Source organism: Propithecus coquereli, unplaced genomic scaffold (genome assembly GCF_000956105.1).
Source record: "Propithecus coquereli isolate 6110/MARCELLA unplaced genomic scaffold, Pcoq_1.0 Scaffold22, whole genome shotgun sequence".
NCBI classification, from domain to species: Eukaryota; Metazoa; Chordata; class Mammalia; order Primates; family Indriidae; genus Propithecus; species Propithecus coquereli.
Window position 1 is genome coordinate 5,456,076 of NW_012147189.1, and position 15,877 is coordinate 5,471,952.

At 35.7% G+C, this 15,877-nt stretch overlaps 1 protein-coding gene across 1 annotated transcript in view; it reads left to right on the top strand.

Moving 5' to 3' along the window:
- ADGRV1 (adhesion G protein-coupled receptor V1) overlaps positions 1-15,877 on the top strand; it is a 539,879-nt gene that overhangs the window by 234,005 nt on the left and 289,997 nt on the right. The window contains exon 75 of the mRNA XM_012644750.1: positions 1,719-1,819. Within this exon, the coding sequence (XP_012500204.1) occupies positions 1,719-1,819 (101 nt within the window). The remainder of the gene's footprint in view (positions 1-1,718; positions 1,820-15,877) is intronic.

Genomic DNA, 15,877 nt, shown 5'->3' on the forward strand with positions numbered 1-15,877 from the left:
ATGAATAACCTAAACATCTGTACCCCCATAATATACTGAAATAAAAAAAAAAAACAGTTGGCTTGTATACTTCTCCCTTGCTCAGCCCTAATCCTCTCACCTCACATTGTTATCATCTACCACAATAAATTTACAGTGAAGCACACATTTGTATCATGTGGCTTATAATGAAAAAAAAACTTGCGAGAGCCTGTTTTAAAGTCAGTATATTACACACACACATACACATTCACACACCCAAACCTTGAATTTAAGCTGGTTTTGATCATCCTGGGGAATTCAGAGTATACATTAGTTGAATTCTGAGCATCGGCTCCAATAGTAAAGACTACCTAAGTGAAGGTGCAATATCAGGCACAACTCTGCAGTTTCTGAAGATACACTGTGTACCTATGTGGGTGGATTTTGGAGGCAGCCCCAGGACCTGCACACCTGTTCTAGAACACCCCATGGCAGCCTTCCTAAAAACAGATTGCTCAGATTTCTTGGCCAAATTTCTAAGCTGAAAGCCTTGACTAATGCAAAACCTCCCTTATTGTGGGGAGCTTTGTTTACCTGATTAAAATGTAAAAATATAATTAAAAATTTTCCCCTCAAAATTAGGAGAGTCATTTCTGAACAGAAAATGAGTCATAAGACCCCATTGGGCATTTTGCCAATGCCCAGTTCATTTATGCCAGCATGTGGTACACTCTAAGTTTGTTCCATAGCTTCAGAAGAAAACAAAATGTTAATTGAGTACAGTGTCTTCTGTTTGTCAAGGAAGCATTGATATAATTAAATGAAATAATGTGTGCAAATACATGGCAAAGCAGTATACACATGCCAATTGTTAGACAAAATAGCCCTACTGAGGATAAGAATGGAGTAAAAGGCTTAACTGAAAAAGCAAATGAGTTATCATATGCAGCACATTTAAATTTTAAAAGGCAGAAAATACTTTTAAAATATGTATATATTCTGCCTTTAGAATCTAGCATCGAAAGAAAATTTGCAAGATAAAGATTTGTTGGATTAGTGCTGAGGTTCTAACCATCCCCTTGTAGTGTAAATAGATTCAAGTAGACTTAAAGATAATAAGAATAATTTTGTTCACACCATTTAGGGATTTAGATAGTTAGGTTAAAAGTCATTGTGGGGGAAAGAGCACATTTTGTTCCTGGTTTTGGCACCCAGTAGCATAAGGTTGCCTCTAACATTCATAATTACCGGTGTTGTAATTGTGTAACTATTCCTAGTAGATAAAAAGGGGTAATTACCAAACCTGAATTTTGGTAGTACCATTCACAATTTCATGCCTGAAAAGTCCTTTTCACTTCTCTAGTATCTCTATTTTGCCAAGCCACCTGGTTTTAGAAAATTAAATTGGAATTTGATTCTTTCCTAAACACTAAAACTTGATTAATGTAAACATAGAAAACCAACTGCTTAATAAAATTATTAATCTGCTCAATTTGTGATCTTTTTAGCGGAGAAGTGAACATACAGATATTTCAAAATTGAAGTTATCCTTTGGGTTTAATTGATAAGTGTGAATGAAGATTTCATGTGTTGTGCAAAATGTAGTAGATTAAAATTGCAAAGTAATCATTTCCAGAAGTATTGTGCATAGACAGGCAACAGGCTTTGTGTGCTTAAATGTCCCAGAGATTTTCGCTATGATACTGTTTGTCTCTTCATGGATTATAAAACCATATATGGACCTTTTATTCCTACAGGTCTTTGCTTGGCTGTACTTTCCCACATCTTCTGTGCCAGGTACTCCATGTTTGCAGCTAAACTTCTGACTCACATGATGGCAGCCAGCTTAGGTACACAGGTAGGAGAGGTCTGGCATTTTTGATTTATAATGAGATGTTTATATTTCTTCTTCCTTAAACTTAGTGTATGAGTGAAGTTTAATCTCACCTTAGTTGAAATAAGCTTGTTTAGTTTTGTAGTAGGGGAGGATGAGTGGTATAAGGAAAGGAGAGTACCAGGCCTAAAATGCATACTTTGTGAACTTCTTTCTACAGAAAAGTACCTTAATATTATCACTTATAAGAAAATAGCTTCTTATCACAAAGCATCCTATTGTCAACTAATACATGTTAAATATATTACTTATTTACATGTATATTAAAATTAATATATTTTATTTAATCTGTTTGAATAAAATATGCTATGTCATAATTCTTTTATGGGGAGGGTGTTAAGATGATATGTACTTTAAAACATCTGGATAATATATCATGTTTCATTTAATGTAATGGAATACAATTTGGTAGAAAATTCTCTTTTGAAAAATTGTTCAGTTGTCTGTGGTAGAAGAAATAGTGTAAAGACCATTGAATTATTCATTAGTGTGCAGTTTGAAGCATCCAGTTTAAAGCACAGTGTAAGGCACAGAAGCTGAAAGATGAAATTAAATGCCTTTTCTATCCCTGAGGTGCTCACAGTCTAGAAAAGTAGATGTACATAGAAGTAACTGTGTAATTCAGTGTGACGTGTAAACATAGACTATTTGCAAACTATTTTTTGAATATAGATGAGGACTTAATTCATTTTTCTGTGAAGATCAAGGAAGTCTTCACAGAGGAGGTGATATTTGAGCTGAGATTCATATGAGTAAAATTTGTGCAGTTTTTTTAATAAGGAGTAAGAAGGGCATAGACATTTTTTTTAGCCAAAGTTTAAAAAGCATAATCATTTCTACATTAAGGACGAAATTATAGATCCGGACAGTAAGAATATGCTATATAATGTTCTTATTGAGAGAGAACTTTTTAATATTATTTTATAAAATAAAAAATCCTGCTTTTTTGAATGTGGGGGAAACACTTCTAGAATGCAGACGATGCTCTGTTTCTTGATTGTTGCTGGTTATATGTACAAACTCAATTTGTGTAAATTTATTGTGCTGTATTCTTATGATTCGCACACTGTTTTTTAGAGAGCTGAAGTGAATTGTATTGAACGCCGAACAGAACTTGAAAAAATAGCATTAGTGGAGGAGCTGAGATATAAAATGGATAATTATCTGGGAAACTGAAATCTTTTGTCTCAAGAATGAAAATGACCTGTAAATTTCATAACTCTGTTTTTCAAGGAACAATTAAGTGCTATATTTTAAGCAGAGGGTCCCAGATTGTGCTTTTAAAGTATTTATGAACAATGGGAGGCAGCAGTGGTTACTAAAAGAGGGCTTACCTTGAATTTGACAAGGCTATTTATATTGCCTCCGTAACCTGCCTTAGCAGCCTGATCTTGCCTTTGCTTCTTGTATGTAAGATCTTAGAAAACCCGCCTTCCATAATTAGAGTTTACTTGGCTCTATTCATCACCCACTCTGGTGATTTTTTGGCAGCAGAATTTGTACAAGACTTAATTATAGCACTGTAGAATTACAGACAACTCTTCAGTGTCCTAGCAGACAAATTTGCTCATGTCTAGGGATGTAAAAGAAAGACTCAGGATTTATATGTTGGGGCATTGCCTTTTGATTCATATTGTACTTAACATTGATTTTGGAAAAAAAGGTTAGTCAAATTCGTGTTTTTCAGTATTTTTTAGAATAGATGAAGCAATGTGGCATAAAAAATCATATAGTGTATGACTAGAGACATGAAATAACTAAACGATTATTTTCATAGTTTGTTTTTGGCAGTAAGAATTGGTATATTATTGATAAAAACTGTTTTCTCAAAATGATTTGTTTCTTTACTTTGATTTTTAAAATACCTCCTAAGTTCAAGAGAATTATATCCCTTAATACCAACTAAGGCTTTTTAAAATTCTTAGACCCTCCAAAACAAGAAATGAAACTGACTGCAAGAACTTGGGCCCCCACACCCTTTCTGAATTTTAAAGTCATGTTTATAGCTCCCGGTACAGAATCTTACCAATGGGTGTTATTACAGTTCCAGCCTTGGATCTTGTTTGGGATCCTACATCAATGTTATGTTGACATCCTTAGAGTTTAAATTTACTAAAGAGAAGTCTTGAAAAATACAGGCTTGGCCTATGGTTCTTTGGCCAAGAGAGTGAAACTTCTATAGCTGACCTAGAGTGTTTGAGCTGTAAATACTTTGCAGACAGGTTTGCCAAGACCAATCGGTTCAATACTTTATTGCTGAACTAGGAATAAGTAGAATGGCTTTTATGGGGAAGGAAAACATGGAAATGTGATAGTTCTTTACTTCCTTTTGGAGCAATGTGGTATAATCGGTCCATGAATCAGGCAGTGAGGAAAATATGCTCGTCTTGCTCTACTTGCTACTTCCAGAAATATATGGAATATTATATACATAATGTATTATATAATTTATTGTGTGTGTGTGTATATATATATATAGCTCCATAACTGGAGAGATATTGATCAGAATCCAATGAGTATTTCTGCTTTAAAAGTCAAAAGATTCTGCTTTAATCTGGAATTTGTCATTCTAGCACCTTTGAGAATCATTGATTATGATACACCAGCAGGTGGCAGTAGAAGATTTTATTAAATTTTTATTTTGTTTTCTTGCAAAATTCGTCAGTCTCTCTTTAGTAGCGATGGAGTTCAGTAAAAACCTGGAGAGTTGCTTTCATAGTACTTCTTTGACTGACCTAGAGAGTGTTTGTCTGCAACATAACAAATACATGTTTGTGGTTTCCTATCTTTGTCTTTTTATGCCCTTCATTCAGAATTTAATTAAATGCATTAGTAAGGTACCATAAGAAAGCTTGTACATCACTGGCTTCTGATGTATCTTTCTGCCATTTATTATTTATATTTAAATTTAGGAATATATAATTTATTTTAATCATTATATTTATGAACATTAAGAAGTGTATTATTGATTAGAAAAATGTGTTTATTGGAATGTCACAGAAGTTTTGAGATAAGGTCTGTATTTTCAGTTTGTCCAAAAGTATGTATTTTTCTTCAATGCCAAAGTAATTTTTTCTCAGTTATCTAAAAGAAAATGATTAAATGGCAAGAAAGCGTGGGACCATTCCCTTCAAGTGTAATGTGAAAAACATCAAACACATTTTCATGACATTGGGTGATATTTCTGGGAAAACATCTAATTATATCTTCGGGATTTTTATCTAAGAATCACATTGCTAATCCATGTGTGCCCTGATAAGGCTGGTAAACAACTAGGACAAAGGACAAGTTTGCAGTTCAGGGTTCTCAGTTTTGGGGGTTCTGTCAGGAAAAGCAGTTCTCCAAATCTAAAAAAAGAACAGAAGTTTCCTCATAGAAAACATGATGATAAGATAGAACTGCATTTATTATGATTACTAATACTTAACAAAGGGGAAATGCTTGTTTTTATCTCTGCTGTTTTGTTTGTTTATATGGCTTAAACACATTTTCTGAAACTGAAGAGCAAATTTGTCTAGAAAAATAAATGTAAATATGATTACATAAACATTGTCTGAACTCAGATTACAATGTGAATATTTGAGAATTTGAAGTTTTTGGTAGTCACTGGGTGTTCAGGGATTTTATCTACGAAGGTTCTCTCCTCAAGAAGGGAATTGCCTTAAAATTCAGAGGACTGTTCTCTGGAATTTCACGAAAGGTGGGCCATCAGTGTCTTTTGTCCAGTTTCTCACTCTCCAGCATTTTGGGATGTCATTTTGCAAGGTCTTGTTTCCCAGGGAGGGAGAGACCCCTGCTGACAGATTCTGCTTTAATCTGGAGTTTCTGTCATTCTAGCTTTGAGTGTCTGGCGCCTTTGGGAATCTTTTAGGATCATTGACTGCATGACTGAGGCCAGAAGCTGTGTGTGACCTCCCAAAGGCCTGCTCCTTCTGGATACCATAGGCCCTTGTTTCTGCCCCAGCAGCTTACGCTGTTTTTTGGGTTTTTTTATTTGAAGCAAAGTCACTGTGTTGCTCTGAGTAGAGTGCCTTGGCATCATCCTAGCTCACTGCAGCCTCAAACTCCTGCGTTCAAGCGATCCTCCTGCCTCAGTTTCCCAAGTAGCTGGGATTACTCAGGCCCATGCCATGACAGCAGGCTAATTTTTCTATTTTTAGTACAGAAGGGTCTCGCTCTTGCTCAGGCTGATCTCAAACTCCTGAGCTCAAGCCATCTTCCCGCCTCAGCCTGCCAGAGTGCTAGGCTTACGGGCATGAGCCACCACACCTGGCCTGTGCTGTTTTGTTGAGACTGCCAATTCAGGAAAGTCATTGTGTGATTAGGACCTGAAAACACATATCTAACAAGCATATTTTTATCATTTGAAGCAGACTAAGGTAGACATTGTAAAATGTTCATTTTTCAGAACAAAATTTTCCGTAGTTGGAAGTTTTGGTTAATCACTTATTAACCAGAGTATCCTTTGTTAGTTCTACTTTTGTTAAAAAAAAAAAAAAAAAAAAAAAAGTATTTAGGACGTTTAAGTACAAGGATCAAAATTGGACCTTGCTTTGAATATTTGGAACCTTGAGATGCACACAGGGTCATTATTCAGTAGAACATTTATGATTATATGTTAGTGCATATGCAAATGGATCAGGAAGGTGTTTCCTAAACTTCACTGTAGGCATCTTGTTAAAATTCAGGTACTGGATCAGTAAGTCTAGGGTGAGTTTTCAGATCCTGCTTGTTGACAGATTAGATTAGCTTTATTATGACTCAGGAATATCTCTGGTTATTGCTGCTGCTGTTGCTGTTAATATTATCATTACTAAACCACAAATTTTTTTGTTTAAGAAATCCCATTAATTAATTTTTTACTTTCATTTAAAATGTCATTGCCTTTAAAACTACTTACAGACATTTATCTTTCCCTCTTTGGGGAAAGACTGCTACTGCTGCTTCCTTCTGGTTTTCTTTCTTTTTTTTTCCCCCTAGGTCTAAGAAAGGGAGAAGTCTTTAGCAAGCTAATGTACAATTCAGAGTATAAACAGGGTTTTATTTTGGCCTTTCTCATAGTATTTCACACTTTTCAGAACTTCTCAGTGTTATTTTGGACATAAGCCAGTAGAAAGAAGGTATAACCAGTTACCCACCCCTGAGTTCTTTCCTATGAAGAGCTTCCTATAAAGAGCTTCCGTTCCCCCCCCCTTTAATAGTATAGAGTATAATAAGCCTTTTATTTTTTGTACAAAACATTTCTGAGGTATTTAACTGTATCTTTTATTCATGCAGAGATTAGTTTGGCGAACATCAATAAAGAGCATTCTGCACACAGATATCAATATACATTTAAGTTGAATTTATTGAACTGTTTGACTCTTAATGTAGGTATACTCATCAGTATGTAGAAAATAGTAATCACATTCATTACTATGAGTGCCCATTCAATCATCCAGTAGTGAAATTAAAACTTAAACAATTGAGCAAACCCTTATTCCGGGTCAGGATTGCCATTCATCCATCAACTCGACCACTTCCATGTCATCTACCTTATGCACAGTATTAAGATTGTGCAATGAGAAATACCAAGATATGCATACATGAAGCATATAAATAACAATCTAAAACAGTGACTTCGTGGTAAGATGCAAGCCTATACAGAGGAGACTATTGCCTCTTCTACAGTGTACTATAAAGTACTGCATAGGCTTAGGATAATGGGCCTCAGCTTGAAAAGGCTCTGTGAAGGAAATGGAATCTGACCTGGTTGTTGAGAATGTATGAGATTTGAAGATTTAGAATGTGGCACATTTTAGACAGGAAAGAGAACAAGAATACAGGCATGGAGGTTATAGTGAACCTGGCTCGTTTCACTTGGGTAAGGCTTGCAGATCCCACTGAGAAATAGATAAATCTTGACTACAGGTGAGCCAGTTCCATGTTGTCTGAGAACCGTGGGGAGTTACAGAGTCATCAATGGAGTCAGTTCAATAAGACACAATATGAAAGGAGTGTTTTTAAGGATTAATCTGGCAATGAGCAATTAAGTGAAAAATGAATTAAAATAGGTGAGACACTAGACTTAGGGAGATTAGTTTAGAGAGGTAGGGTGGACTGCTTTCACCATAGTTTATGATGGGTTGTGGACAGTGGTAATGCAATGAGAATTCAAAGGAAGGAATAAGAACTAATAAAAATATCTTACTTTGCTTTATGAAAATTTTGCAGTTTTATGTTTCTTGTCTTTAAATCAACGAAAAGGCCACATTACAAATTTTATTTAATAAATATTAATGTAATACTAAATATTATATGAGGTAGTTACTAATATTATTCCTTTTTTACAAATGAAGAAATTGCGACATAAAGAGTTTAATTACCTGCCTTAGGTCACGTAGTGGTAACAAACTTGTATTTAAACACAGCAGCTGACCTCCAGTCCTTGCTTTAAACCACTGTGTTATGTTGTCTCATAAATGAGGAATTATGAAATTACTCTATCACCAAAGAAGGGAGAAGATTTTTAAGGTGATTGTGAAACTGGTGGTTTCCTTTGACTTAAATAGGAAAGGCTGAAAGATTTAATAGCTGGAGAGGGATACATCAATTCTGGGCATGAGGAGTTTAAAGTTTCCATAGCACATTTAAGCTAGTGATTTAAATGTTGTCTACTCACAGGTAGAGCTCTTGACACTGTAAAATAGGTTCTCTGAGACAGGTTGTATAGAGAACCTGTGAATGTAGAATACACACAGGTAATGGCATTATGGGCTGGTCTTCATGGCACTGAACTAAGTGATTTACACGTGTTGTTGTCTTACTTGCTCCTTATAACAACCAGAGGAGGTGGGTACTGTGATCATCCCTGTTTCATTGATGGGAAAAAAACAATGAGAACAAGAGAGATTCAGTTACCTGCCCTAACCCTCATAGGTAGAGTGTTGAGGGAAGAAGGATTCTAAGCTAAGTCTGTGTATTTAAACACTGTGCTATGTGGAATGAGAAGGATCATTAGAAGAGAATTAAAGCAGGTTAAAGTTTTTGAAGCCAAGGAAGGAAAAAACATTTCAAATGGAAGGATTTGGCATTAGTGGGAGATGAGTCCTCAAATTCAGCAAGAACAAGGTCCCTGGAAACTTGGAGAGAGATGATGAAAATTAGGAAAGGTTAAAGAGTAAATGGGTAGGGAGAAAATGGAAGAGAGTCTCTGACTACATGGGTGAGAAATCTGGCAGTGAAAGAAGAAGGCAGTCGGGGCACAGGAAGAGGGTGCAGCTCTGGTGGCTCTGGTCACAGAAGGTTTGCTGGAGGGAGGCTGGCCCCTGGGGCTGCCACCAAAAGGGCAACCCTCCAGCCCCCACTCCCCTCCACTGGTATTTTCCTTCCTTGAAAACAGAACTTCCTATAGAAGTTCAATCAAAGGGTAATGGGAATTAGTAAATTTCTCTTCAGTACATGTTGTCAATATATTTTGATTACTTTGAAATTTTTAATTCTAAGGCAAGTGATTCCCCCTCCCCCGCCCAGTGTGCCTAAACTAATCATGTTGTATTAATATCTAGGAGAAAACTAGAGCTCTAGTTTGAGCTTCTCCCTCCTTATTTCTTGAATCCAAATTTCTGTGATGGCCTTATGTTTTTGGTATTATTATTATTACTATTATTATTATTATTGAACTTCATGTGAACTTGCAATCAATCATGAAACAAATTTGTAACTAGTAATTTTCAAATAATTTTATAATTCCTTCTACAACCAAAAATATTAACATTATGCTATTCACAAGTATGTACTTTGGGTGATTAAGATGATTTTGGTATTGAAAGTGGTGTGAAATTTTACCTTGATCAAAGTATTGAATTCCATAAAAAATGTATTTTATGTTGCTTCTTGAGTGTACATTTTCCTTTATATATCAAATCCATCTTTCCTAAATTATTTTAATAATATACTCCAGCTTTTTTTCCTCAGCAAGTTTTCAAAATTCAGCTCAAATAGACTGTTCTCACTAAAATGAAAATAAGTGGACACTGATGATACAAAAATAGTATCATGGTCACACTGCTGGGAAATTCAAACTTTCCCAAGTGCTGAAGTAGCAAAGCAACAGAAAGAGTGAGTAATATTCTGAATGAGGCTACAGTGACATTATCATGTTTGCAACATGGCTTTTGTTACTAGGAAAATTTGTGAGGCAAATCCAGACTTTACCAGAAAATACCAGTTTGGAATCTTCTATTACAGCCTCAGAAACATAAACTATCCTTGACTTTTAAAAGACTTCCTTTGATGTCTCTAACTAGGGAAAATCAGCGTCTGAGAAAAATTGTTTTTATGAATATTTAATGATAGTTCTAAAGAACTTTAACTAACAACTATAGAGTATGTGGGGAAGAGTCCCAGTTTTGGAATTAGAAAAACAAATGGGGTAACATCCTGAGCTACATTGGAAAAAAATCACTGAAAAAATAATAATAAGGCCTGCCTTGAAGAGTTGTTGAGAAGGTAGATAATAGATCATGCTCAAAAAGCATGAAAGGCCTAGGCAAGGAGAGCTCAAAGGATGGGGACAAGGATGATGACTCATGCCACACAACACACACAGGCCCTTTGGGTTCTGCCCTGAATTGAACACTGAATCCCTCTGGAGAACCTAAGCCTTGTTTTCTGTACTTGAGGTTTTCTTAAATCAACTGCAAGGGAGGGGACAATTTTAGGGCCCCACCCTTTTTAAATAGTCGGCTTTACCAAGCCTGTTATCACACCTCTTGCTTGTACTGCCCCATGACGGCTTTTCTGTTGGTCTATATTATCTATAGTAGACACACTTGCTGTGTTTATATTTTTCAATGAGGTTTTTTTCCCCTAATCTGAGTATTCTCCAAGTGTTTGTGTTTTTACTGCGTGTATAGAATTGTTAGAACGTAAAATTAGATATATATAATATACATGCTTATTTGAAAAAAAGTATATATATGGTATGAGCTTGTGTGTGTGTGCATACATTTGAAATATATTTTTTAAATATATTTAAAAAATACAGAGACATTTATTTAATGAAACACTCAGTACTGTGAAGGAATATGATAAGCACTTGGTATGCATAATTCCATAGAATCTTTATAACACTCTGTGAGGTAATCCGTGGTCAGTATTAGTGTTATTGCCTCTTCATTGCATGTGAGAAATCTGAGACACTAAAAGGTTATGTTACTTACCCTACGTCCCAAATCAAGTAAGTCTATCAACTCCAAAGCCCTTTTCCATGACTTTCTCACCACTACTCTGCAGAGGAGCCCTCAGAGCCCTCAGTGATGCTTTTTCCTCCACTTCCGTGGAGCTTAATAGCATGGTCTTCTTGCAGATATTTCCTTCTATGCTAATTGTGCTAGTAGGCTTCTCTTCAGTCTCCTTCTTAACTCTGAAATCTTGCTTCCTGTTGTGAAGCTTTCCAATGAGTGACCCTTGCACAATTGGTTTTTAGGTTTACATTGCTCTGAGCCCCAGGAGGTTATGTTTCCTGAGCTGCTTGCTTTACCAACAGGGTGTCTTATACGCAGTTGCCTATCTGTCTAGCTGATCTTTAAGTTCCTAAGAGAAGAGACCAAAATAACAACCATCACAAAAATAAAGCAGCCTTTCCTATAGGCTTGATAATTGTGTGCAATCTAGAACTGCCTTTCTGGAAGAGCCCCATTTGGACACCATCTTCCGGGAACATATACTCTGTGTTCTGCCAGGGGTGCAGAGGAACTTGGTTTCAGGCATTGTGTTTTGGTTCTAAGAGTGGTTGTTATTGCCAAACTAAAACATTTACATGTCACATATCAACAACCAAGTGGGTTTTGTAGTCAGATTTCATCTCCAAAAGATGGTGTGTACAAGTGATTTTTGTAGGGTTGGCATGGAAACTGTGAGAAATTCCACAGCAACCCCAGAGCTCACCTTTAAGCCTCTCCTTCATTTATTTTTCTCACCCCTTCTCCAATATAAAGATCAAGGTTGAAGAAAGGTTGAATGAAAGTCTGAGTACAAATTCTCAATTTCTTCATATTTTAAAATTTTTTAGCATGAATTTCTTTTTTAAAAAAATACTCAGAGGAGAATTAACCGTATTTGGGAATTAAACACATATTTTTTCATCTCTGCTTCCAGAGTATATCCCGTTTGTATCCCTTTCTCTCAATCTTCACCATTATCATGCTCACCTGAGCCACCTCTCTTGTATTATAACCTCCGAATGATTCCCCATGGTTTTACTCTGGCCCCTTTCATTATAATCTGTTCTCTTCTCAGCAGCTGCAGTGGTTTATTTAAAGAATAAATCGACTCAAATCATTCAATGGATTCCTGTTGCACATAACAGAGGAACTGTGACCTCCATCCAGCGCAGGATCAGTCTCTGCCTATTCTTGGATCTCATCTTCTACTACCTCCCCCACTCACCCAGCACCAGTCACAGTGGGCACAGTTCCTTAAATATGCCCAGCTCCTTCTTGTCCTAGGTCCTGTGTTCTGTTATAGTTAACGCCTAAGCCTAGAGAGTCTGTCTCAGTGTTTCGCTCATTCACTTTTCCATTGATACATCCTTCATTCATCCTCAGCACGTATATTACCACTTCAGAGTGAACTCCCTGAGTAGCTCCCCAACGCCACAATGTCACATCACTGTTATGGTCATTCATGTCACTATAAATGTCTGAATTTTCTTCTTCATGTATTATATTCTGTCCCCTTTCCAGTTCCCTGCTTCCCACCTCCTAGAACGTCAACTCATTAGATCAGCAGTTGCCTGTTTTGCTCATTGCTGTGTTTCTAGCACCCATGAAAAGCTTTTTGGAACATACTAGATTTTTGATAAAAACTGGTTAAATAAATGAGAAAAAAATGAGATTAGGGTAAATTGTAGGCTTTCTCCTAAAGAACATTCTTTGGCAATCTGAAGCTAACCTGTCACTACATTCTCATGAAAACAAGCACTTCCTATATTTTCAGTTCCTTAAGGCAAAACGAAACCAGAATTTTTTAAAAAAGAGATTATTCATATTCTTATATTTAATGTTGTAGTGATCTACATCTCATAAACAAATTGTATTGCAAATCTTGGTTTATAATTTAAATGTGTTTGATTATTCAGAATTAGTTTTTCCAGGGAAAAAAATAGTTTATAATAAGAAATTAAGAACCCATGCCAGCCACCAAAGCTTATTTAACTCAGTTTTTCTGACTATTGTGGATCCTAATTGTACTTTGTAACTTTTCTTCATATTAAAACACATTCTGCCTTCTGATTGGGAGCTTCAAGAAAACGCTTACTGCTCCCAGAACCTCTGCTATATGGCTCCCTGTCCTTCGAAAGTCCATCGAAGCAGAAGATAAGAGCACAGGGTGGTGGTGGGGGAGTGAGATAGAACGGGAGGAGGCAGGCTTCGGGAAATCAGCTGCCTGAGTTCAGGTAGGTGCTTCTGCAAGGGCGCTGGACAGCAGGTGTTAAGGTTTCTTAAGCTTGTGGACATAGAGTGTGCATAGAGATTTGGCTCTTAAAGCAGCTTTTTGTTGAGAAGCAATATTAGAGACGAGAGAACTATTAGACTACACAGGAAAGGTTTTCCTAAGTGACATCTTTCTATATTCCATAGGAATAAAATTTTGTGTTAAGATTGAGTGTAGATGCTCTGAGATAAATAAAAACTAATGGTAATAGCTAATTCTAAAAAACAGTTAACTAGCAAATGTCTATAGTACCAAAGTAATTAATATGAGCCTTTAAAATAAGGGTGTAAGTAACGAGGTTGTCATATTTGTAGTATGTTGGAATTGGGACTCAGATGAAATACTCCAACATATTGCAATATGTCTAGACATAATGAGCAATCCTGTCATGTTTAGGTTATGTTTATAATCGTGATGAATCTAATCTTAGTTTATTGTATCTAATACCACACTCCAAAAACCTTTTAACCTATGAATAGCTGAAAGCATTCTTTAAAATGCCTGGTAGTTTGAAAACAAATGGGTTAATAAGATACAACAGTCACAAATCCCCATTCTCCTACCAAAAAATATTTTTAAAAATTAAAATCTTTGCATTTAAGGAATATGGTTTTGTACCTTGGAAACCTTTAGATAAAAAGTGAAAATGTTAGTTTAAATTTTTTTTCTACTTTGAATCTTCCTAGAGAAGTGTTCAATAAATATTTATTTTAGAAGGGTAATATAAGCTTTTACAATTATATAAATATAGGCGTGTAGGCACTGCAAACAGTTTCAACTGGGGCAAAAATAAGAGACGACTTTTGTATTCAAAATGTGCATGCTCAAAATCCTAACCTCTACCAAAAAATATTTTTAAAAATTAAAATCTTTGCATTTAAGGAATATGGTTTTGTACCTTGGAAACCTTTAGATAAAAAGTGAAAATGTTAGTTTAAATTTTTTTTCTACTTTGAATCTTCCTAGAGAAGTGTTCAATAAATATTTATTTTAGAAGGGTAATATAAGCTTTTACAATTATATAAATATAGGCGTGTAGGCACTGCAAACAGTTTCTTCAGTCGACAGAGGTAAAAAGGCTGCAAGGAGTCTAAGAAATTAACCCCAGAAAGTCAGAGTAGCTGAAATGCTGGTGTTTTAACTCAGGTTGTGGTTATCATTACTGTTAACTTACTAGTTACTCGTGAGACCCCGTTAAAAAATGACCTTATATCATACAAACAATCCACACTTGAGCTACCTTTCACTTCACGGATTAGGAAAGAGCAATTGCTCTTTTCAAAACCTTTGTCAGGGTTAATTATTGAAGACTCTTGTGTGAACATAGAAAAGTCAGATGAGGTCAAGCAAGTCTGCCTACCTCCTGTTTGAGTCTTAGTCAGAGTAGCAGAAAAATCTATTTATTCTCTAGGTAACAAAAAGAAGATCTTTTCTGAAATTTTTGTGGAAGCACAATTTAAATTTATCTCGTGTATACAGTAGTCATTCATTATTCCCATTCTCCAGATATTTAGTGTCATATGTAATATGACAACAGTAACATCATATTATGTAATACATATAATGACGTAGTAATAAGACATAGTTTAGACCCGCAAGTAATTTATAGTCTATTAGCAAGGCAATAAGCGAGTAAATAGATGAATACAATAGATAGTATGAGCATACGATAGGAGTCTGTACAGCACACTGTGGGAACAAAAAAAAGGGAGAGTTATTAATTCTATCCAGGTTGAAGATTGGGGTCAGGAAAATCTTTATAGAGATGAAAATGCTTAGCTGTCTTGAAAGATAAGACGTCTTCACCAGGTAGAATCTATTAAATACACATAATTAAAATGCAGACCTTGGTAAAGACAGAGGAATGGACGGTGTCTGGCAGGGTTCATGATACAGAAAGGATTGCTCTACCTTGGATTATGTTCTGTTTAGTTTGTAAGGAGTCAGGGTTGGTCCAACTGGTTAAGAGTTGCTGATAAGGAAAGGAGAGCTATTTCTGGTGCAGACCTGGTAGAGATGGAGAATAATCTCCAGACATGAGCAGAACTGATTTCAGAGGAAGTAACAGCAAATGAGAATTTCTTACAGGTTTTTTTTAGGGTAAGAATTTGGGTCCCAGATACATTTTTGTGTCTCACAAGCATTTTTCTTAGAACTGTGCTACATTCTTTCTCTAGGATCTGAAAAGGCTGAAGTATCCCGTTCTATACTATTGCTCGTGGAAAAATTAGAAGTTTCTGTTCTGTAAGGTGTCAGTAGGGTTTCAGGGTTTGTTTGTTTTTTTGGTTTTTTATTGATGCAATGAAGTAATGATTCTCAGAAATAGAGTATTCATTAAGCATTGAGATCAAAAGCTACTTCGTTAATTCCTCACAATAGCCCCAATGAACCTTTTCTATCAGTTCAAGTGAAAAAAATAGGGAAAAGCTTGTCAGGTATAAAGTATATTTTTTCAATGTTATTTCAAATACAATCTAGTCCTATTAATGTCATATGTTGAAGACTCATGAAGGCACAAATCAGTACAATTTAACCTATTGTAAT